This window comes from Dysidea avara, chromosome 3 (genome assembly GCF_963678975.1).
Source record: "Dysidea avara chromosome 3, odDysAvar1.4, whole genome shotgun sequence".
Lineage (NCBI taxonomy): Eukaryota > Metazoa > Porifera > Demospongiae > Dictyoceratida > Dysideidae > Dysidea > Dysidea avara.
This window is the reverse complement of record NC_089274.1, coordinates 2,795,787-2,818,870: the sequence shown is the minus strand read 5'-3', so window position 1 is coordinate 2,818,870 and position 23,084 is coordinate 2,795,787. Positions and strand designations below refer to the sequence as shown.

The 23,084-nt window shown below is 37.9% G+C and overlaps 1 protein-coding gene across 1 annotated transcript; it reads left to right on the top strand.

Moving 5' to 3' along the window:
* The first annotated feature begins 7,022 nt into the window (after positions 1-7,022).
* Positions 7,023-21,307, top strand: LOC136248880 (uncharacterized). Its single transcript, XM_066040713.1, has 8 exons — positions 7,023-7,155; positions 17,770-17,922; positions 18,588-19,779; positions 19,832-20,568; positions 20,629-20,688; positions 20,739-20,783; positions 20,850-20,897; positions 20,960-21,307. Exons 1-8 carry the CDS (start codon positions 7,120-7,122, stop codon positions 21,008-21,010), a joined length of 2,322 nt encoding a protein of 773 aa, XP_065896785.1. The 5' UTR covers positions 7,023-7,119; the 3' UTR covers positions 21,011-21,307.
* Positions 21,308-23,084: the final 1,777 nt, after the last annotated feature.

Sequence of the window (23,084 nt, the reverse complement as noted above, 5' to 3'; positions counted from 1 at the left end):
GACGCGACCACTACCGTGAGGATTTTACAGGAACGAACGTTGTCAAATTTGGCTTGTCTATAACTCAACCGTCTTTTACGCTATCGCTCTGAAACTCTAGAGTTAAACTCATCGTGTCACTAGTAACTACCACACAAGCAGTGAAACAAATCCATGCCGACTGTTTCGTGATCGAGATTGCCGACATGAAAGGGGATGTTTCGTTTTTTTTCGCATGCGGTTAGACGCAACCGCAGGTGTATGCATTGCGTTCCTTTGTGTTTTTTAATTATTTTTTTTATTCCGGCCCTAATGGCACTCCCATCCTCCCCGATCTCCAGCTAGAAGTTAAACCTAATTTAATTTATAAATGACAAAAAGTAGAAAAAGCAGCTAAACCTACAGAGCCTACACAGACCTACAAAAACACCGCATGGACCGCCAGCATACACACAGCAAAACCCCGGACAGGGGCCTTAAGAAGAAAGCCCTGCAGACTACTGACCAAACTGCAGGGAGTGGGAGCATGAAACAGAGTTCAACTCCCACAAAGGACTGCCAGACAACAGGCTAAATAGATGTAAAATGTCCGGGCATTGTGGCGCCACTGACAAACAGAGAGTTGCTCTAGCAGATGGCGGTTTGCTAGGCCACGAGAAATGCCACTCCTGGTGGTTGTCCTCAAAGCAATATCCTGCAAGACAGGACGACTAGCAGCAGACCACAAACCCAAGGACTCAACCACCAGGGGGACAAAGACACCTCCAGCAGCCTGTACAAGCTCATCATGGTGAGCATCCTTATCTTCTTCTCCCTTAGCAGCAGCCACACCTGCCAAAACTGCAGATCGACCCAACAGAGATTCTTGTAATGGACAATGCACAGTAACATCGAAGTAGTTACGCAGGCTTCCCATGCACAAAGTCAGGGTGAAAAACATCACCCGGGCGATTCAATCGGGAACCAGGACACCATTGCTCTTTACGGCAACCAGTATTGTCCTGAAGTAAAGCATGATATATCACATCACATAAAGCATCGTGCCTACGTATACGCATGGGTCCATGTCCACAGCCCAGCAGATGATCACCAAATTGATCAACAACACTACCACATGGGCAGCGAACTGGAGAAGTGGCAGAAAAGAGAGGGACACCAAGCCAGTATCGAAGAGAACATACAAACTCCTGTGAGGACATGGATAGGCCTAAAGAATCACAAGGAATGGCCCGAAGCCATAAACTGGTACAGGGGTCAGCAGAAATTGAACGAATTCTGGCTTGGTCCCGAATGGTAAGTGAATTAAGCAAAAGGGTCTGACAAGCAATATCAAGTTCATGTTGGAAAACACGCTGCCCACAAGCTGGATGGATAAGATCAGGAAGGGAATCATTGTTAACCAAGAGCAGCAGAATTGAGGTAGCAACATCCTGATCCGGGATGGAAGAAAACACGTCAGGACCCCCACTAAAAGACTGGAGCAGACGATAACACAATTCTTGGGAGCTGAAACAAGAGCCTAAAAAGGCTGCTGAAGAGGTACTGGTAGCTTCACGCAAACCCAATCCTCCCATAGAACACGGTAGAGTAGCCTGCAGCCAAGATAAGTCAGATATAGAAGATTTGCTGCAAATATGACCTAAAGCAGATCGAAGATTATATAATCAAAACGTTCAAGTTGAGAAATAACACAATTTGGGGAAATAGTATGCAAGAGATGATTAAGTGTACAAACACCCAGACAACTTCGGAGAAGATGGAGTTCAACTTGAGGGTTCCCCAAACCCCCAAGACGGTCCTGAAGAGAAGCCACCTTATCAACAGCCTTGCCAACAAATGACAAGAAATAATCAGAGGATCCCCACACAGGGGAGCCAAGAAAGGCAGCTCCTTCCTCTTGCAACAACGAAATACGGGTGACAGATGATTGAAACTCCGGAAACGACTGATTACCAGAAGGCCAAAAGACCTCACATTTAGATAAATTAGGGTAGAGACCAAAACTCGGACCCCGCTGTACAAGCATTTGCAAAAAGGAGGCAAGGCTGGAGCACGTACCCACCAAGGTTCCGTCATCCAAGTACCATAACTGAAAAGCCAGTCCAGCTGGGAAAGTAACACTGGATAAGAAATCAATAAGGACAAGGGAAAACAGTAATGGTCCAAGGGGATCACCCTCAGTGGCGTATCTAGACATTTTACTTTACCTGGGCACTGGGTGGGCACGCCACTCAGCCAAGCAACACACATACACATTCCCATCTTCATATGGACATCAATATAGCGTCTAAAATATGTTGTGCATCACTATCTATGTGCTATACCTACATTAACCAGTGGCGGATCTAGGATTCTTAAAAGGGAGTTTCTGAAAATTGGTATAGCTAGCTAAATAAGGCATCTGATGGCAATTCTGTGGAAAATTTTTGAGGTTTTAGAAGCTCTGAGAGGGATTTTTAAGCTATTTTTGGTTAGCAATTACAATAAATTCAATGCTTTAAACTGTAAATAGTTACTAAGTTACTATAGCTAACTATAGGGCAAATATGGTGACTACAAGTTGTAGCTTTGATTGCTCTATTAGAGTAGTTACTTGATTGCTCTATTAGAGTAGTTAATTGATTGCTCTATTAGAGTAGTTACTTGACTGCTCTATTAGAGTATCTCGATCGTTTTTAATGCAGTGGGAGATGAAAAGTGAGTGTTGCTGAGGGTTTAATAACTATAAATGGTTAGTTAAGTGCAACTGCATGCATGCTGCTGGTATATAGTTGTTTGCTATGACAAATTGTCGATACAATAATGTTTATGTATTGAGAATGCCACTGAGCTAAATTTAAAAGGGGGTTTCTGTCGAAACCCCAGAAACCCATCTAAATCCGCCACTGTTAACTGCATGCAGGATAACTAATGACACCCTACTTGATAAAAACGCTAGCTACTATCGTCTTCTTCACACACAGTAGCTACGCTGGAGGAAACTTTGAAGTTTCACACAGCTACATCTCAAAAGTTGCTCTTGTCTGTTCACATCTTCGTCTTGAATGGGTACTATTCACCACAAAATCATATGGTCTGTCACGATGCTGCAGTTGGTAGTCATGTGATCTTCCTTCTATTAAGTGCCTTACATTGGCAATACCACAATCGAAACCAATGCAAGATCGCCGTTCTCCTTTGGAAAAAAGGCTTGAGTTGACATGGATTAGAGCTACGTAAGTTGTGCTAGTTATTCTTTACAATCATCATTGCTATAAATGATTACTCAACATTGATGTTGAATAGCATTTACCCGGGCACGATTCAAATTAACTAGGGCCCAGGCCCGGGTAGGCCCCGGTGTAGATACGCCACTGATCACCCTGCTGTACGCCAGTTGAGGATGCAATCCGGTGGGGGCCAAAACGTTCCTTTGTGCATTCCGAACATTGATTGCCCTGCTATCGCTTCAGTACTATCTCGATCGCCTCAAGATTCACATCATTGATTTCACCAGACATCATTACCGGCCTACAGTCGTAATTTCAGCACCAAACGAAGTTTCAGTCGACCTAGAGGCCAAATACAAGCCCCATATCGTTGTTTTCCGCAATACTCGCTTGGCATGTAGGGCAATGTGTCTTTAAACTGTTCTAAAATTTTCGTTGAGATTGAAACATGTTTTCGAGAATGGCTAGCTTGAAATTTGAATTTAGTCGCCCCCCACGTAATTTGCTCTCTGTAAGAATTTAACTCGGAATTTAAAGAATGACGTAGAGCACAACTGCAGTCACTGGTTATTGATGAACTGGCGCTGTGTGTAGTTAATCAGTGCATGTAGCCACAAAGAGAAGTGTGCTGCCATAGATTATAGTCTATAATCTATGGTGCTGCATACCATCGTTCGATTTTGAAATTAGTCGCCCCCACGTAATTTGCTCTCTAAGGGCGCGGCTTAAAGAATGGCAGAGCACAACTGCGGTTACCAGTTGTTGACACAAGCTGTAAGTAATTAGTACATGTAGCTGAAGGAAGTATGCAAAACCACCTGAAAAATTTACAATTGTCACCATGCATTTTATAGCACCCCCACACAAAATTACACATGAAATTACAACATACAGAGGACACATGAATACCAAATAGTTTTCACAACAATAATGTAAGAATTGTACAACAATGACTGATATAACTGCTATGAAACTCTTCTCCAGTGGCCCGCCATGGTAGCAAGTCTCACACGACAGCATGTATATTCATCCAAACACAGTGGGAGTAACGAGTAATAAGTGCAGTCACAAGTTGGTATGACTCCATTTGTAGAATCCAGATGAGTGGGTGTGGCTCCAGTATGTCTAAACAGTTAACAAACATTCCTGTTATAAATAAGTGCTAGAGTTGCAATATAATAGTATAGTTTACAACAATACATAGTCTCCATTGTATCACTATCAAACGACACTAAGTGGAGGATATTGTTGCATTTCTAGTATGTACACTCTATCAGTACAACCTGTCTTAATGGCCACTAGTATAGAAAGACAACCACTCTTGAAAAGCCAATTACAATTGAGAATTTATACACTGCTATCTGCTTATTGAGTGAAGGTGGCAATAAACAAGTTCCACCGTAATTTATGCAGTGATCTGATCTTGTATATTCTGTCAGTGGATGAGATCCACTTGGCCAGGACAAAATGTGACCCAAATGTCCTGGATGATCCATACTCAACCCACTTATGACCCAGTGGCACAATGGAACTGAGTATTTATAGAGAATACAGTTATAAATATTTCTAAGATGTGTGGACACATTACAACACATTACAACATGTGCATACAAGCAGTGGCGTAGTCAAACCCGGGCAAGCCAGGGCATTGCCCGGGCATCAGATTTCTTTGCCCCACCATCAGCTCCTAGAGTAATTATAAAGACGTGGGCTGGATAGCTCGAGATTTTGCTAAAGTTACTTAACTAGTCACTGTACAAGAATAAGTATAGCACAACACTCACCGTGCCATTTTCGCCGATGGTTTCCTTCTTTTTGGCTAAACAGAGATGGGGGTTATCCAAGGGATTTTCCCTACGAGTAACTTGATTGTGCACAAATAGAGGAGGCAATAAATAGAAGCAAGATCACGTGATTACAAAAAACCGTACAGCATTGTGGCAAGGAGTGAAGGACAAAGAATTGGTTTCACTATAGTGGGCTGGACGGTTTACATTTGGATTAAGTGATCACGGTAGCTATCGGTGTTGTCAAAACTCGGGAAGCAAAGCAGTCTAGAGGTATTTGTGAAATTAGCACCCATCTATCCGTGTGGATACTGCTCAGTTCAAATGGTATGGAGTACTTGTTCAGTCAGCAATTCTTTTCTTTTTGTTTCTACTTTTCTAGGCTAACAACTGTAGTGGCAGAGCATAGTCATCACGTGATAGAGCGCCTCGTGCTTTAATTCAAGAATCTTTGTAGTCTGGTATTAAGACACATGTAGCTAGATGTATGTAATAGGTTAGAAGGCCAATAGTTAGCTAGGCGTTCGTTTCTATTACGTTGATATTAGTCATCTTGCATACAGTAGTGTAGGATGATACATAATGCATTTTTAAAATGTTATATTGATGTCCATATGAAGATGGGAATGTGTACGTGTGTTGCATGGGAAATGGCTTGCCCACCCATTGCCCAGGCATGGCGAAATGTCTGGCTACGCCACTGCATACAAGACATGCTACGTACCGTTTTAGCATTTCAAGTCACCACATTATGTAAGGACCAGTCAACAATGCTTCATAGTGCCCATCAGTAAACCTGAAGAAAAGTTACAAAAAATAAAAATGCACATAAATACAGTGAAACCTCATTTATAGGGCCAGCTCTGGGACCAAAAAAAATTGGCCTGAATAACAAGGTGGCCTTATTAATGAGGTCATAAACTACTGTTTATCTATATTTTGAACCTTCTATAGGTGGCCAATATAATGAGGTGGTCTTATTGAAGAGGTGGACACTAAGTGAAGTTTCACTATACATATGGTTAACAATGGTGAACAATATTAATGGTTAACAATAATACGCTGAAACCTTACTCAGGTCACTTCTTGTGGCAGATTGCTCTGTACACAAAATGACACATTCAGGGATATAGTATTTAGATGGATGATAAAGTAACGCATTATGACTTAAATACTCCTGATGTGTCACTGCTAGGCAATATCTGATATGGCTACCATATACACGGCACTGCCAAAGCACAACATCGCACTCGCTTGTACGCACAATTTTGCTCAAAATTTTAAAAATTGATAATTAAGGGTATGGCAACTGTTTCGCTCGCAAGACTGTGTGGCAGCTGTTCCCCTTCTGTACAAGTGGCCACCAAGACAGGTCCACTGTGGATGAAAGCCAGGCATTAGATATTTGGTATTCCATGTGTTCAAGGCATTCCAGGGCTTCTGGTAGTCTCAAATCTCACCAGTTTAACTCAGGTAGTGTTGTGGTCACCACTAAACCACTGGAATGCTGTGTTATGTTCATCTTATGCTTGGCTACTATATATATAGTAGAACTGAAGGGATACTCTGAAAAATATAATATAATATCCTATGGATAATGACTTCCATCACTTTCACTTATAAAGACCGAAAGTGAAAATTTTTACACGTTGGGCTGACAGTCAACTGCCTATGCCTGAAGCAGTGCCTTTGGTGCTCTAACAGATTGGCTGCCCCCTTGCTGCTGGTACTCACTGTCTTATACACTGTTCACACTAAATCCATCTCTATAGCCAGTTAGAACAGCATGCTTCTTACCATTTAAGGCCGCAAAATGCAGCCACCTCTTTAATAAGCTAGGTCAGAAAATTTTGTCTGTACCTGAATAATGACCAGTTTTCACTGTACTATTAGTGATTAGTGATCATGGAGGATTATTTATTAAGATACTAAGATATACAAATGCTACAACCTCTAAATATAGCAGTAAAATTTTTACCCTGGTCCAATAGAGCGATAACTTTTACGTCACAAAATTACGTTAAATGTGTAACCACAACTTCCACGGGGCAAAAAGTGGGGCAGATTCAATGGCGGAGCACCTTCAAGAGGCTGCAACTTGGCTTCTGGTGCTCCATTCGGCATGAAACTTACTCAGGACATAGATGAGAAACATGATGAAAACATCACTTGGGCATCAGGTTGGTTTAAAAGGTAGCTAGTAGCTTTGATAATAATATAAATCAATAATAAATGCTCACAGTGGGCACAGAGACAAACTCTGCCCAATCTTGTTGTCAGGTTGGTTTTACCCGGCCAGGTTAAAACGGCTTCCCACGCAATTATCAGCCATAACTCGCCCAGCACGGATCAAACTAACCTGCACTACTTAAATATCTGTTATACTACTCTCTTCTTTGTTCCTGACAACGTGGTTTCGTTTAGAAAGACAGTCTCAACAAACCTCAGGCAAAGTAAAGTGTAAACTCGTGCCCCAATGGTATGCGTACATTTTCTGCCCCGGGGAAGTGATTATGTAACGACTGTGACGTCAGGTGTTACCACTCTATCTCTAATAATCGTGAGAGACTCTACTGTACAAACCGAGACACAAACACATGTTTTATCATGACGGTATGTGCTAATCGCCTTTTTACAATTAAGTTTTACGACACAAATACATGTATAGTTAGACTCAACAATTAGCACTAAATCCCTTCTACACGAAAAGGCAAGCAATGAGACAACAGCCTCTCAAAGATCACAGCCTATTCTGGTGCGCTTATTTAGTAGTAATATAAATTTTAACGGCGTTTATTTACAACAGGACATAATTACGCGCCCCTCTATTGTCTCTGTACATACTTGCCATTTCTCTACTATTCTTATTTCATTTCACAAGAGTTCCTATTGCAAAGGCGTGGTTTCTCCGCTTGAATTAGTCAATGCGTGAAGTAGATCGAGATACTCTAATAGAGCAGTCAATGACTCTAACAGAACAGTCACGTTTCTACAAGTGCTGTATTTTTATATTGTAAAGTCTGTAAGTAGCTAGTGATTTAAACTATACAATCCAGTGTTAGGCAGAAGTTGTAAATATGCTGTAATATTGATTGCTGCATTACAGCTGTTTTGTGACTGCCAGTAGAGTATCTTGATGTACTACAAGATGAAAGGCAAAGTGTTACTAAGGGTTTACTAGTTAAAATGGGTGTTAGTTGACTGCAATTGCATGCCACTAAAATTACAGTTGTATTTTAATATTCTATCACTGTAATCTGGAGTTTCTGTCAAAACCATGGAAACTCACCTATTGTTTTCAACAGTATATGCTTACTCTAACAAAAAGTATTGAAATCCCATCCAAAAACAGCTTGTAGCTGTAAAAAAGTGCGCGTCCAAGTAAAGCAGAGCTAACTGTGACAAAAAGTAATGATATCATAATGCGGCCATGTGTGAGGTGTGCAAGTTGTAAAATTAATATTAGCTAATCAGATAATCCAATATTGTTGTTAAAGTGTTAATGAGAACTATGTGATGCTGCTAGTTTTTAAGTGTGTGAGCATCTTCATAAATGCCACATAAATTTGATTCTCAATAAAGCAATGTGTATAGATTCTCTGATAGCAATAAATAGTTTGAGTTTGGCCGCCTTTCCTTTGTTCATAGCATTGCCGTACACAGGAAAGGTGGCCAAACTCGAACTATTTATTGCTATCAGAGAATCTATACACATTGCTTTATTGAGAATCAAATTTATGTGGCATTTATGAAGATGCTCACACACTTAAAAACTAGCAGCATCACATAGTTCTCATTAACACTTTAACAACAATATTGGATTATCTGATTAGCTAATATTAATTTTACAATTTGCACACCTAACACATGGCCGCATTATGATATCATTACTTTATGTCGCAGTTAACTCTGCTTTACTTGGACGCACACTTTTTTACAGCTACAAGCTGTTTTTGGATGGGATTGTATTTTATATACCTAAGTTTCCCACAAGATTAGCTATATAAATAAGGCATTGATCTTTTAACTGAGAATGGTTTAATGAGTGTGAATGGATTGCATACTTACCACACGTAGCTAGATAGAGTGTAAGTACTGTTAGTATTGTACCCTTTCTAAGATTCTGGTAAAATTGATATGCTGTAGTCAATGACCATTGTATTTCTGCATTGCAGAAGTTCCAAGAAACACTCAGGAAGTGATGGCATGAGATGAATCAGATGATAGTAGTGTGGATCAGTAGACCAAAACTAATGTATATACATCAAGTTTTATTAAATTTCAAGCATTATAAAATTAAAACCTTGCCAGCATCAGGGGCGGATCCAGGGGGGGGGGGGGGGGAGGCTTTGGAGGCTGAAGCCCCCCCTTCATATTTAGGCTTTACTTGATCAATATGCTGAGTATTATAATGAAATTTTGTCTTAGCATAATTATATGATCACTAATAATACAAATACTCATAAAACCACCTTATAAACGTCTTTCCAAGGTATTATCAGTGGATTTATGCTAAAATTTATGCAACAAGGACCCGAATCAGCATTGGAGGTTTACAAGATCGAGATACTCTAATAGAGCAGTCAGCTAACTACTCTAATAGAACATTCACTGGAAACATGTAGTTGGTTCTGTTATGGAATTTTTCCAAATCTGCCTGCACCTATACATGCAATGAAATGAATTGGTCTGTTTAAAGGGCTTCATTCATCTACTTGTGTATGACAATACTTAATTCAGGTTCACAATTTCCATTGAAAATGCTCTCAGATTCAATCTTGTATTGTTCAAATTTCAAAATTTTCCACTTTCAACATTATTATTCTAACATGCATCTATTCAGTGTTGTGCAATTGTGAGAGGGTGCATCATGTACTTGGTTGTCTGTACCTACCCAAACTTTTCCATTAGCAAAATGCTTCAGAGAGCCATACCTATAATCTAAAGGCAGTATATAAAATATCTACAGGCAGAAAATATTATGAATTTTATGTGGAAATGTCTCCAAATTGCAGTATTTTAGCATCAATTTTTCAAAATTTTCCTGGGGGGGGGCATGCCCCCAGACCCCCCTAGTTCCAGCATGCTTCGCATGCTGGGAAGTGTGCTTCGCTACCTCTACCCAAGAGATTAGTACCTTGAGTTAGCTCCCCCCTTTTATAAATCCTAGATCCGCCTCTGAGCATCCCCAGACCCCAGCATCTGAGTACTACCACTGGAAACCCCCTGTTAGAAATCCTAGATCTGCTCCTGGAAAGCACTGCAAGAAACTCGCAAGGCTTGCAGCAGTTCTGTTTCTTAAAAATTGCTATCACCAATGAAGTAACCAGACAAAGAGAATGCTATCAGTCTCTGCTAGGCCACAGCACTCAATAGAATGTAGCATTTCCCATAACAATGCCAGGTGCGCATTCTTTTACTAGTGTCCGGAAACCCCAGCCACATATTTTTTTTGCATTTTCTCAAACTACAAATTTAGATTGCTCTTTCTCCTAGCACCCTATACTAGAGTTTCCAACTCAAAATAGGAAGGTGCTTACTTCTGAAGATTTTCACACAGACTGACCTTTTAGATAATGCAAACAAGTGCTAATTTATTATTGGATTGCTTGTAGCATTGGGCATCAGCATAAGTTTAACACACAAAAACATACAAAAAGTGCGTGGTCACATGACCAAAAATACCATAATAGTTACATTGGACAGCTGATTCAAAAAATCATTGCATTTAAGGGTGATCTAAATTAGTGTATTTCTTAGAAGACTTCTACATCTTGTAGTGCTATAGCACATCCTGTAGAGTTGTAGTGGGACTGTTGGCCACGTGACCACTTTTTGGATATTTACAGCCGGTTAAAACTGCACTAATATTGATAGTTTAATGATGATAACATTGTATTAGCACTTGTTTGTTTTATCTTAAGACCACTCAGTATGAAATTCATCAGAAACAATGAAAAGAGCTGAGGCATCATCCTATTTTGCAGTGGAAATCCTATACAAAGAGATTTTTGGTCACATTACCACTTTGTGGATATTTACATATGGTAAACTTATGCTGATATCAAATGCTGCAAACAATCCAGTAACAAATTAGCACTTGTTACGTTATCTTAAAGGTACATAAATCTTTGTGAAAATCTCAGTCCAGAAACAACCAAATGAAGCACCTTTCTATTTTGAGTGGAAACCCTATCTATACTTTACCACCCACAATTTATACCACAGATAGCCTAGTTCATTATCTACAAATCAGCACTAAAATCCATTTTTCTCTCAAGGAGAAATGAGCAAATTTCTAATGTGTGTGCAAACTTTGTCCAGAAACATCTGCCCTAGAGGGTTTGTGTGGGGGCGGCAAATCAACCGTCTGGTCACTGTTGCACATTTATTTATTTATTTATTTATTTATTGTTGCTGATGTTCCCAGAGGGTGAATAACACCCAAAGGAAAATTACACACATACAGATGAATACAGTACAGTTATATGCCTAGTAATTGGTTAGTAAATACATATGTCAATCACATTAGTCTGGTATCACCCTCCCCTTCACAAAAAAAAGAGGAAGGGTCTGGTCACTCTAGCATTACAATAGTCTTGTGCCCAGACCGCTTTTTCCCTTTATTAATTGGGTGAAGGAAAAAAGGTGCAGCTAACTACAAAACCAATAGCTATTTCACCCAGAATTTGAAGGGAAACAAACAAGCTGCAAACAAGATGTTTTCTTTTTCCTTGAGCCTGCTGCAGCTACTGGGTGATTTCTGCAATAGGTACTCAAAACAAGAAAAACAGTTGCTTTGTTAGTGGTTTGTTTGCAACCCTTCAAACAATTCCCAGAATCTGGGGATTCAGAACAAAATGACCATTAGAGTTACACCAGACCATTTCCCCCCACTCAAATGCAAAAAGGAAAAGTGGTCTGGACATGAGATAGCATTACAGAGTTGTACCTATGGAATGTAATTAAACAATGATATCACATTATTGGCAGCAAAAATGGCATGTCTAACAACCATACAAAGTAAATAGTTCTAGAAATAGGTTACTAATGTAACCAAAAGATACTTTCCATACTGATTAGGTGGCATCAAGAATGCATCAGCTCCAACTACAAGGACCTTTACTACATCCATCTTTTGCTCTTGTAAAGAGCACCTTATTGTCAACTACAAGCAGCCTTAATCATAAGTTTCATAACGCACCATCACAAAAGTTTGTGACAAACTCATCCACATTTTTACAGAATTCTATGGTAACTCAAAAATAAATGTCACAATTTTTTTAGTAATTACCATCAACACAATCTGATTACCTGCATGTTTTCTGTAACACACTACAAATTTTGAATGCTAGAGTGACCAGACCCTTCCCCTTTTTGTGAAGGGACAGGTGCCACCAGACTAGTTGCACACTTTCCATGAACATACTGGAATGTAATTAGATTTCGTCGCTAATGTCTTTGGTGATGTATTTACAACACTTCTGAAGGTCCTCCTTGACAATTCTGCTGTTTTACAAATCTGTAGCAAACCATATTTGTTCCTTTTTACCAATGCTTTTAAGAGTTCTGTACTAGGGGAACATAGATCCTAAGCTCATGGCATTGTCAAACTTTCATAAAAGCAGTCTGTAATTCATTCTTTAAGAATTTGAATAATTGGTATTTGTTTCATCATAGAGTCCATGAAGCAGTTGCAATCTAATTGACTCTGCCAACATTCTGGCAGTGAACTGTCATGCTGCAGATGGTTCCCCGCCATAAGTGGTACAGCCAGACTAACTATATACTGCATCTCACATAGTCTGGCCGGATCATGTAAAGTTGCTGCAGGTGGTCTGCTCTGCTGCAACTGGTCCCCCAATAAAATCTCCACCATAAATTTCCCAGTCCATCTTGTGAGTGAAATAACAAACAAGAAATCAACCTCTTGGTCAAAATGCACAGCTATCTACAAAGTCCGAGTCCTAAAGTGGAAATGATGACACTGTGACATCACTAGCCTATATATGTAACACATTGTGGAAACCTTCCAGTCTCAGGTGCAGGGGGCACGTCTCCCCCTTTCCAAAAAATACAAACATAACTTTATATTAAAAGCTCAGGATACTCTAATAGAGCAGTCAGTCAAATACTCTAATAGAACAATCACCACTTACAGTCTAACACTATTAAGTAACCTCCACAGTTGCTGAGTGTAGCTTGCATCTACAACACCATTCCATGGCCATGAGTAAATTTTTTTTGCTAGAATTTTTTGCAAATAAAATCACATGGTCATTTGTATGCCATTCTTAGGCTTACAACGTAAGACTGTCACTGATCCATACAATTCTTGATCAATGCAGACAATTTGGAACTCGACTTAGAAAGCATAATTTAATACTATATGATTAAGATATACTTGTATAAACTACTCTACATCAATAATTTCAGTCCTGAAACATACTAAATGCTTTTAGCTTATGGGGGACTGTGCCACCCAGACCCCCTGCTCGATATACCTACTACCCTGGTGTACCCCCTTGCCAAATCCTGGATCCACCTAGTAGTAACTTTAATAGCTGGACATCAGGTGGAGCTCTTAGATTTGGCATATATTTAACTTAATTGGTAATCATCCTACCCTAACACTGGCTGTGACAACCTGCAAGGATTAAACATTTTAGGACTTACGTGTGGTAGAAAATCAGGTACAATGCTTTACTTTGCAGTAGACTTGTGTGTGTGGAGCCAGTAGAGGTCACTGATAAAAACAACCTGATTGAGTTTTACAAGAAATTTGTGGGATGAAAAGATGGAATTGGATATTTATTTTACCTTTATTTCAAACTATTGTGATAATGAGTCACTGCATGCTACATTCATGATTTCTATTCTCTCCTCAGCTGTGCAATATACTAGTGTTGTTCCAGTATTAAGAAATCTGTTAGTATAGTATTGGTATTAGTATTTAACCTTGACTTTCAATGATAGTAAAGTACTAGTATTACTTTTGGTATGTAAATTTTGTATTTTAAAGTATTTACTACCAAAACTTGATTTGGTAAAGTATAGGTTACCAAAAGTTATAGTAAGTAGTTAGTACATAACATAATTATATCTAACCAGTTAGTAACAATTAGTCTGAATCTGCTGGTGCAATCTACAGATTTCTTCGAATAAATATTTCTGTTTAAATGTTTATGTTTCTCTTTCCACTAGTAGCATCCCCACCAGTTGAAAAAATGTGTTCTATAGGGGCAGTTGAGGCTGGTACTGCTAAAATATCAGGCCATTAAGGAGCTAATACTGGAAAATGCCTCAGTTTCCCAACCCAGTAATCTAATGGATCCATTCTATGCTCTTCAATGGTTATACTGGCATGTGATTATTTTATGACTCCCAAATTCCAAACAGTTACCGTACGCAAGGAAATTTTGACGTAAGAAAAAATTGACAAATTCATACTTCAGCAGATTTGATGAATAAAATGTTGACGAAAATCAAGAAATTGTAGGCAAAACCTGTACTTTTAAGGGCGCTTATAAACATTTGATGAATTTAAATTTGACTAACTAAACCGATTCGTCAAATTCGTCAAATTTTTTAGACGTCAAAATTTCCTTGAGTACAGTACCACACCACAAGAGGCTACAAGACTAGAGTAGCCAATGGCATGGGAATCACATACGCTATACCATTAGAAATCCTGAACCACTTATTGTACAGCAGGTTATAGCTATGTTTGAGGTAAAATTTGCGAATTGAAATTAAACTTGCAAAAATATCTGCTGTCAGGGCTGAGATTTTTATATTTTTGAGCAAGTAGAATTTTGCCAAATTTGTATTAAAATTTCATCATATTTCCAAAAAGAGACACATAGAATTCTTGCAGATATAACAACTGCAGAAATTTGTTCTGGGAAAAAATTGAACTTGTATGTATAATCTGCTATATATATTTTATTGTGTCCATTCACAAGCTCAGGAAGTTAAAGCCATGCTGAAATAAGAATTGCAGACCTATACATATCCCTTTCAGACAATCCAATTTCACTAGAATGTCATTTGGGTTCAAGTCAGCATACTATAGGTATTCTGTAGTGCTCATGCTTGACTACTTACTGAGCTCTCTGGAAATAACATTTAACATCAACCATCAACTAAAGCTTGATTGTTTGATACTGTGATTTCCTGCTGCTCACAAGTTGTTCCAATTAGTATCACACTTGTTGGCTTAAGGGTTGCATTATTTTAATCATTAGGCGGTATCACACTTTCATCATCATAATATTATTCACATCAACAGGTAGAAATTGTGGATCAACTGCTCTGCTAGGTTACCCATCTGTTGAGAGTCAAGAGGTGAAGCGTCAGAGAGATAACATGAAAATCATCAGCAACATGGAACATTTTCTTTATATGCAGGTGGCAGTACAGTTGTGTCAGGAGAAGTTTAACCTTGGCAAAGTGATTAAGCGTAAATAAAGCATTGTTGACCATACTTTAGACTTGTGAGTTCTGCTGCATTGCCTGCAGGAAAAAAATTCACCTCTGCCACATGATCCAGCTGGCTACACTGCATGCTTGACTTCATCACAGTGCTCATATACTGTAGTTGATATTATATACATTTTATTAAATGACTCACTGCATTGTTCTATTGATATTGCTTGAAGGTTCAACTTCTCAAAGAAAGCACTCTTTAATGAATAATCTTGCAAGCCAAAAATAAACTTATCTCTTGTTAGCTCCAACTATTCTGCTGGTGGCCACCTTTCCTTGATGCACCACAATAATCAATCTTCAGCTTCAATATTTTTGTAATTGTAATGTTCTACCATGCATGGATTGGACGGATTCAAGAAGAATATCTTCATGATGCTTGGTAATGATCTGGTGGCTTGGTCACTTGTTTTGGATAACGTGGTGCAGAAGGAACTGTACTTGTTTTGGTGGTGAAAGTCACTTCAGAGTCAGTTATATCTTGGTCAGGGGCAGAGTCCAATTGTGAATCTATTGCAGAAATTGTATCAAAGTTGTGATCTGCTGTTGCAGTTATTGGTGAATTGCTAGATGTTTCTTTTGATAGATTCAGCTCTTGAATATGGTTAATATGTAATATGTTTCCTCTGCATGGTGCCATCATTACACTGAGTAAGAAAACACTAGCCCTAATTGATCTACTATAACTTACCACATTCCCACTTGTTGCTATCATAGAAATCCCTAGCCATTACTTCCTCACCAGTCTGTTTCTATCACTGTACGCTTCTGGTCAGCTTGTTTCTTCTGAACATGGGCAGTAGGGCTGAAATGATCATGTTATTTTAGTATTTGAGTACTCTCTAGAGTTAACGATTGAGTACTCATGAATACTAGCTACTTGTAGTCATACCCATTTGACATGACCTTAAAGAGTTTACAGCTTTTCAAGAAATAACAATGATACACACCTGTATTAAAGTACTAATGTTACTGTCTCTGACAAAAAAATTATGCCAATCAAACTCTACAGTCTTCATTGTGTCACTTCCTGATGACAAATACATCATGTGAGTTAGGTCACGTGATCTTCATGAATACTTGAGTACCAATTTTACTATCTGAGTACCAAAACCTAACAAGTACTCACCAAGTATTAGTATTTGTTTCAGCCCTGATGGGCAGCAACATCAGGCTTTAACAAGTCCAACCAAGTGCGTAAAGTATGATTCATCATCAAAGTGCATGGGGTGACACCTGTGGTAACATATGGGGTTATCCTGTAATGCAACAAAAAGTTAGCCAACAACTTGTCTAATGGAACTCCCATCTTGTGTTCTGCCTTCTAAGCCAACTTCAAGATTTGGACTATCCTCTCTGCTGCCCCATTTGATGCAGGGTGGTATGGATGGTGACATCCTGGTGTGTTTAATGCCATTGGCAGTCATAAATCATTGAAATTTCTCTGAAGCAAATTGCGGCCCATTGTTGGAAACTAACTGCTGAGGAACTTAAATCATGCTCTGAGTACCTCGATTGTCTGGGTAGCAGTTGTAAATGGCATAATGCTCACTTGGGGCTACTTAGAATGAGTGCCGGTAACTAAGAAAAACATTTATCCCGGTAAAGGATCAAATGATGGTAGCTATTACAACATATCTTGTGGGCTACTTTTGGTATTGAACAGATAGTGGCAATGTTCCAATGTAATAATTTTCCAATATAACTATTGTGTAATAGCCACCATCAACTATTTGTTGCTGGAACCCTACTTCATTTTTAAATTAATAGCACTAGTAGGCTTTGACAGAAGCACAACTGAAGTTTTTAGTGAGTTTTCTTCTACACCCAAATGTACAGACAGTGAAGCAAACATGAAGAGGCCAACTTTGGCAATGAACATTAAACAGTGGTAAACAAATGTGGGTGTCATTCTTGTGAATCTGGAGGTATACCCTCGGGAAACTTTTAGAACCTCTGAGATGACTTGTTACTTTCCACTGTGTTATGATACATCTATATTTTAAGTTGCTACTCACAGTTTGTATGATATATATAAAATTTGATTGTTCTATAAAATGCCATTTCCACTGCTTATGCTACAGACAATAAACAACAGTAGTCAAATCAAATTCAAGTGGTATGAGTTTTGTTTAGCACAAATCACTAGTGAGAATATTAATGGATTTCAAATATGATACAGTAACAATTAGCTTTATCTGTGTAGAATTAAAAGTGGGCATGTACCTGACCAATGATACTATATAATATTACATTTGATCATTCACATGCATATGTAATTAATTAAACTTATGTTTTTGTTGCAGAAATTATATTGTGGTGAACCACTTGTCAATCCACAGTACGTGTCCAAGCTATTTCTAAACAATTTCAAGATCACAGACTGTTCCTCTGCAATTCCACAAATGAAACTTAGATCAGCAGATGAAATGCAGCACTTGCATGGAAATGGAGTCAAGGTTAGTAAAGATATGTATAAATAAATGCCCATTACAACTCCTTCCTTGTTTAAATTTAGTTACTTCTTTATTTGTGGCCTCCTAGGGATTTGTAAAATGCTTATTGTCCTTACAGCAGCTGTGCATGTAAGTAGACCTGGCATGATGATCTTTGTGGATTTATAAACCAACCCAAACTTTTTATTTGTCCATTCATTGTATCAATTGTACCCATAACATTAGAATCTACCTTCCATAATCATATCAGTTCCTTTATGCATGCTTATATAATGAATGGAGTAGTTGAGCTCATGTTTACTGGTCGCTCACCCACTGTTGGCTATTAGCCTGCAAAATCCATAGTAAATCAATGATCAAAAGTGAGATTTGCAATGCTTGAGAGCATTGAGGTCTTCCTGCTGGCAGCCATATTTAAGAACCCCCTAGCAAGTCTCTTAGTGGAGTTTAAAGACCTCATTAAAGATCAAATGCATACCATTATCTGATGATATAGTTGTGTATATATCATGCAAAGTTTGCGAATTTTTGAACTTATTTTATTATTGTAAAGTTAATTTAATCATTCAACTCTATACATAAATTTTCAGTTTGGAGTGGCTTAACTATCCACGTGGATTAACTTTTCATCCATAAATTTAACTCCATATGCATTTTCCACTCTGTAGATCACTTCAGAAGAGAAGTACAATGACTTTAATAAACTTATGCCAGAGTATGTTGTCATGGCACTGGTGATTTCCTTATTGATATGTGACAGGTCATTCTTCCATTATTACCTTTTCTTCCTGAAAACAAATGACACAGTAAGCACAAAAAAGTTTGTAAGACCTTATCAGTTAGAAACAGCAATGGCTACAAGTGATTATAATGTGAACAATAAGTTTATGCTTTCACCGGATTATGCTGCACGTCGTGCATCACCACCTGATGTGCATGATTTATCAGTAGTAAATGGAACTATGGGGGAGAGCACAATAATTGTCTTGTATTTTATTGATTTGATTTTTGATACTGTGCAAAATGAACAAGAAACTGTGTACATTTTGTTGAACAGCTTTGACTGTGGCACAGAATCTGATGCATACGGTCTGCCTTGTCTGATATTGATAGTCAGTTCATGCATGATGCTTGTCAGCTTTATTGAATTACAAATCTATGTAACATACTACTTGCAATTTTTTGCTAATGATACAGTGACAGAAGATAGGCTTAGAGAACTATGTGGAGTTAGACCCACTGCAGTTGAAGGAATGTTTCACAGCCTTTCCATAAGGAGGCCTAAACTGCACCTGAGTGGTTTATGCCAAGAGGATGTAAGACAACATGGTGATAATGATCATAGTGAGAATGCTAATAGCCACCAAGGCTCTGAATGTAAAAATAGTTGGGGTAAATTGAAAACTAGTGGAATTAAAACTTTTAACTTGCTGTTGCTATCAGTGTTACTATTTTCATTCCTAAAAGTATCTGATGCTCAACCATCCTTTTTCCATCAAGATAATAAGTATGTTGATCTATTTGCAGAATCAGATCTGTTGTTTTCCAATGATATGATGCGAAAGGCTGGTTGCAGCTACCACTATAGTACTTCAACTCAGCTAGATACGCCACAACCTGTACTCCCAAAACTTGAATCTGTGAACTTTTGTGATTCTGGGAATGTGTACTTGAACTTGCAAATATGTGAGCCTAAGAAATTACTAATTCAGCATGAAAGTGGTAGCTTAGAATTTCGTGAACACGACAGTTCCTCAAAACAACAATATGTTTACATGTGTATTACTTCACTGTGGAGCTGTGGTGCATGGTTTTTGATGGCTGTTGTTTCGTTTATATTTGAAGGTGGAAAAACAACTGGTGAGTATTTCTTTACCTACAGTGGTTTATGGATTATGAATATTTTCTACAGGTCTATCACTCTTTGTACTAGGGTTTAAAATGGCTAAGCATGAGTTCAGTCTGCAGCCATACAGGAGTACCATATTCAATAATAAAGAAAGTGAAGTGTTAGAAGTTTTAGCTTTGTATGATCTCCCTACTACAAATTATCCTATTGCAGTAGCCAATAGTTGCTTTAACAAACCAAGTTGTTTAATGAAGGAAAAGTCTAAGAAAAGTGATTCAGAGCTTGCTTATAGAAATTACAAGCCCTTTTATGTGACTAAATTAGCATCAGATGCATGTTTTATGCAAGCCAATGATGGCAGAACACTTAATGGAAGGAACACTATAGGTTATTGCAGCACAAAGTGTGGCATCACCAAAATGGATGATGCCTCAAGGACCGGAAACTTGCTAACAACTCATTCAGATACAGATCAGCAAGTTATGGCAACAATGGTACAAATTCTACCAATGGCTGTAATTACTGTATTGGTGCTCACTCTTCTAGCAATTGCAATGTACGCATTGACTGCTGGTGCTGTTACTTATCAAGCACCTGAGCAGGGAAATGGTGACAATTCAGCTCTGTATTTTGGAAATATAAATCCAATTCTTTATCAGACATCAGCAGACATGCCTCAAAGTAAAGTGATTGTATCTCTGTCTCAAATGATTGGACGTGTGATCAACAAAAAGTGGCTGCACCCTGGAAACACTAGTGACATTGTTGGGTTTGAGATAGTACAAGAGAGTAGCAGTGAAGTAAGCCTCAGTTTCATGTAATAATGAATTTTTCCATCTCTCCATGCTTCATTATTTTAGCAAACTGCTGGAGGAAAACAAACAGATAGATCTTACAAACAACCACCATGTCGAGTGCAGGTATACTGTAGTTCCCCCAAGTAATCATGACATATGCTGATGTTAATTAGTTAAAGAAAAGTATTGATAATTCTGTGTTGGTTACTGGAACACAGGTCAGTATTTATATGCAGGTATACTGTAGTTGTACAGGACATTAATTTTATATTGACATTAATTAGGTAACAGAGAAAAGTACCAATAATACCATCATGGTTACTGGAACACAGGTCAGCATATTTATTGATCATACACGTGCATGTGTTAATTGAATATTACTTGTTTGTTTAAGGAACACACACAAGTTGATGTTAAGAAGAATCGATCTGATTTAGTTCTTTAAATCAGCAAATGTCTAGACTTTTATAGTAACACTTTGGCTATTATGTAATTGGTTTAGTATTTAAACTGTCTATATACCCCTATTTATTGCCTTGACTATTAATTTTGTGGAATACTATTTAACTGGCAATATATACCATAGCTACAGTGTGTTTAAATGGTTTTGTATTTAAACTATACCCTTGTGCATTGATTTGCAGTTGCTGCACATGTATGTGTAAGGATGTACTTTATTAAGGCTCATCATCCAACATTTTTGTTCAAAGATGATGTGTGATTAATTTTTGCTTGATTTACATTTGGCTTATGTAATTTATAGAACTACAGTACAACCATATATATGCCATAATTTTACATATGTATGTAGTGCATAGTTGTAATAAACATGTTTGAGTTACTTTAAATTTTTAAACCGATCACGTTGAAACTATAATTTATTCTAAAGTTTCAATCCTAGCATGCAGCATGCAAATTTTCTAAATGTAATAACTACTTAAAGCACACTATCATGTACTGATAAATAATGCATATCCAGCTACCCACAAATATCTGTAGAATTTAACCTGTCACAAGTTTCTTTACACTATGAGTTAATCGACAGATTAAGTTTGAAGCAATATACTGTGCATGTTGGTGCATGCAGACATGGTTATTATAAGCTTTCCATGGGCCAATTACTACATTAAGTTATTAATAAGTTTAAAGGTACTCTTGATGTGTTGTTGCTTTTTAGCCATAGTGTATATAGTTTATATAAACTTTCATTTTTGGCAATAGTTGTGATTCTTCTTATAAACTTCACTCTATACATGTAAATTTGTAAAACTGAAGCTGTTACAGTCAATTTTTACAAGACATACGCATGGATTATACATTACAGTCACTAAGTTCAGTCATAGAAATCACAAAAAGTCAATGCCTGTAGTCATCACAAACATCATAAAAATGTTTTTTTCAATGCGTGTGTAGGTAAGTTAACACTTATATTATTACTATGGGATATAATCCAATCTGGTTACTACATCTGCTTCCTGTTTGTCAAAAAACAAAATCTTAGTGGTTTGAAATGGGATATAACCACAAGCTGCCATGGTAACTACATGCATAGTAGCTAAGAGCTAGCATATGAGCAACAGTCACATAATAATATAGGTATCTTTAAGTCCTGCAAAATGTTAAGCACCACAAGCTCTCCAATGATAATATTACCTCAACTCTATACCCACCCCATCATTGCTTTATACTTATTGACTTTGAATTCATCCAATTATATAATACCAAACTCGAATTAGCTACTAAAGCAATGCAAGTGCTTCGTCAAATAGTTTTGATGGCTAATAATGGGACTTAAGACTTCTCATCCTAAAAATAAAAGATAAAAGCCTTTCAAAAGAGGAACTACATAAAAATCTATTGACCAATACACAACCATAATGATAGAATTTGTATGGCTACCTAAACATCTACATACTTTTAAATATTATTTTTCATTGAGTTTTAGTTTGTGTTTAATGCATTAAACCAGCAATGGTTCAGACAGAATTCATCTTAAACATTTCATGCAACAAGGCATTATACCTTGATGACATTACTCTAAATGTGTATACATGTTTTTTTTTAGTAGCACACAGCTAAACTTCCATTTTTGGCACAGAGTTGATCTGTATCATGGTGTTATGCTTTGAGGTTAATTAACACATCAAATAATTCATCTATGAATATGAGTTTCTTGGAAATTTCTTTGGAATGGTGCGAATGTCAACAGGAAATATGTAGTGTTCTAAAATGTGTAGTTGAAATTCTAGAAGGTGTGATTGAAATAGTTGCAATAACACAAGAGACAGGCACAACTCTTACTGCATGGTCCTTTACTTTGTTCATCAGTTAGTATCAACTACCAGTGTAACTATAGTAACCAATTTATTTTATGTTCCATGGTTGGTCAACATTTGCGACCACTTGCTTAGCCATGATGACCGAATTCAATTGTGGGATAGCAATATGTAGGACAAAACTGTCGTTAGCTGTGAGCAGCATCAAACATAATCCACTGTAGTCATACAAGTGTTAAACTT

Coding starts and splice junctions, on each gene's coding strand:
- LOC136248880 (XM_066040713.1), top strand. CDS start 7,120: ATGAGAAACATGATGAAAACATCACTTGGGCATCAG. Junction 20,569..20,628: donor TACAAGAGAGTAGCAGTGAA/GTAAGCCTCAGT, acceptor TCATTATTTTAG/CAAACTGCTGGAGGAAAACA. Junction 20,689..20,738: donor AACCACCATGTCGAGTGCAG/GTATACTGTAGT, acceptor GATGTTAATTAG/TTAAAGAAAAGTATTGATAA.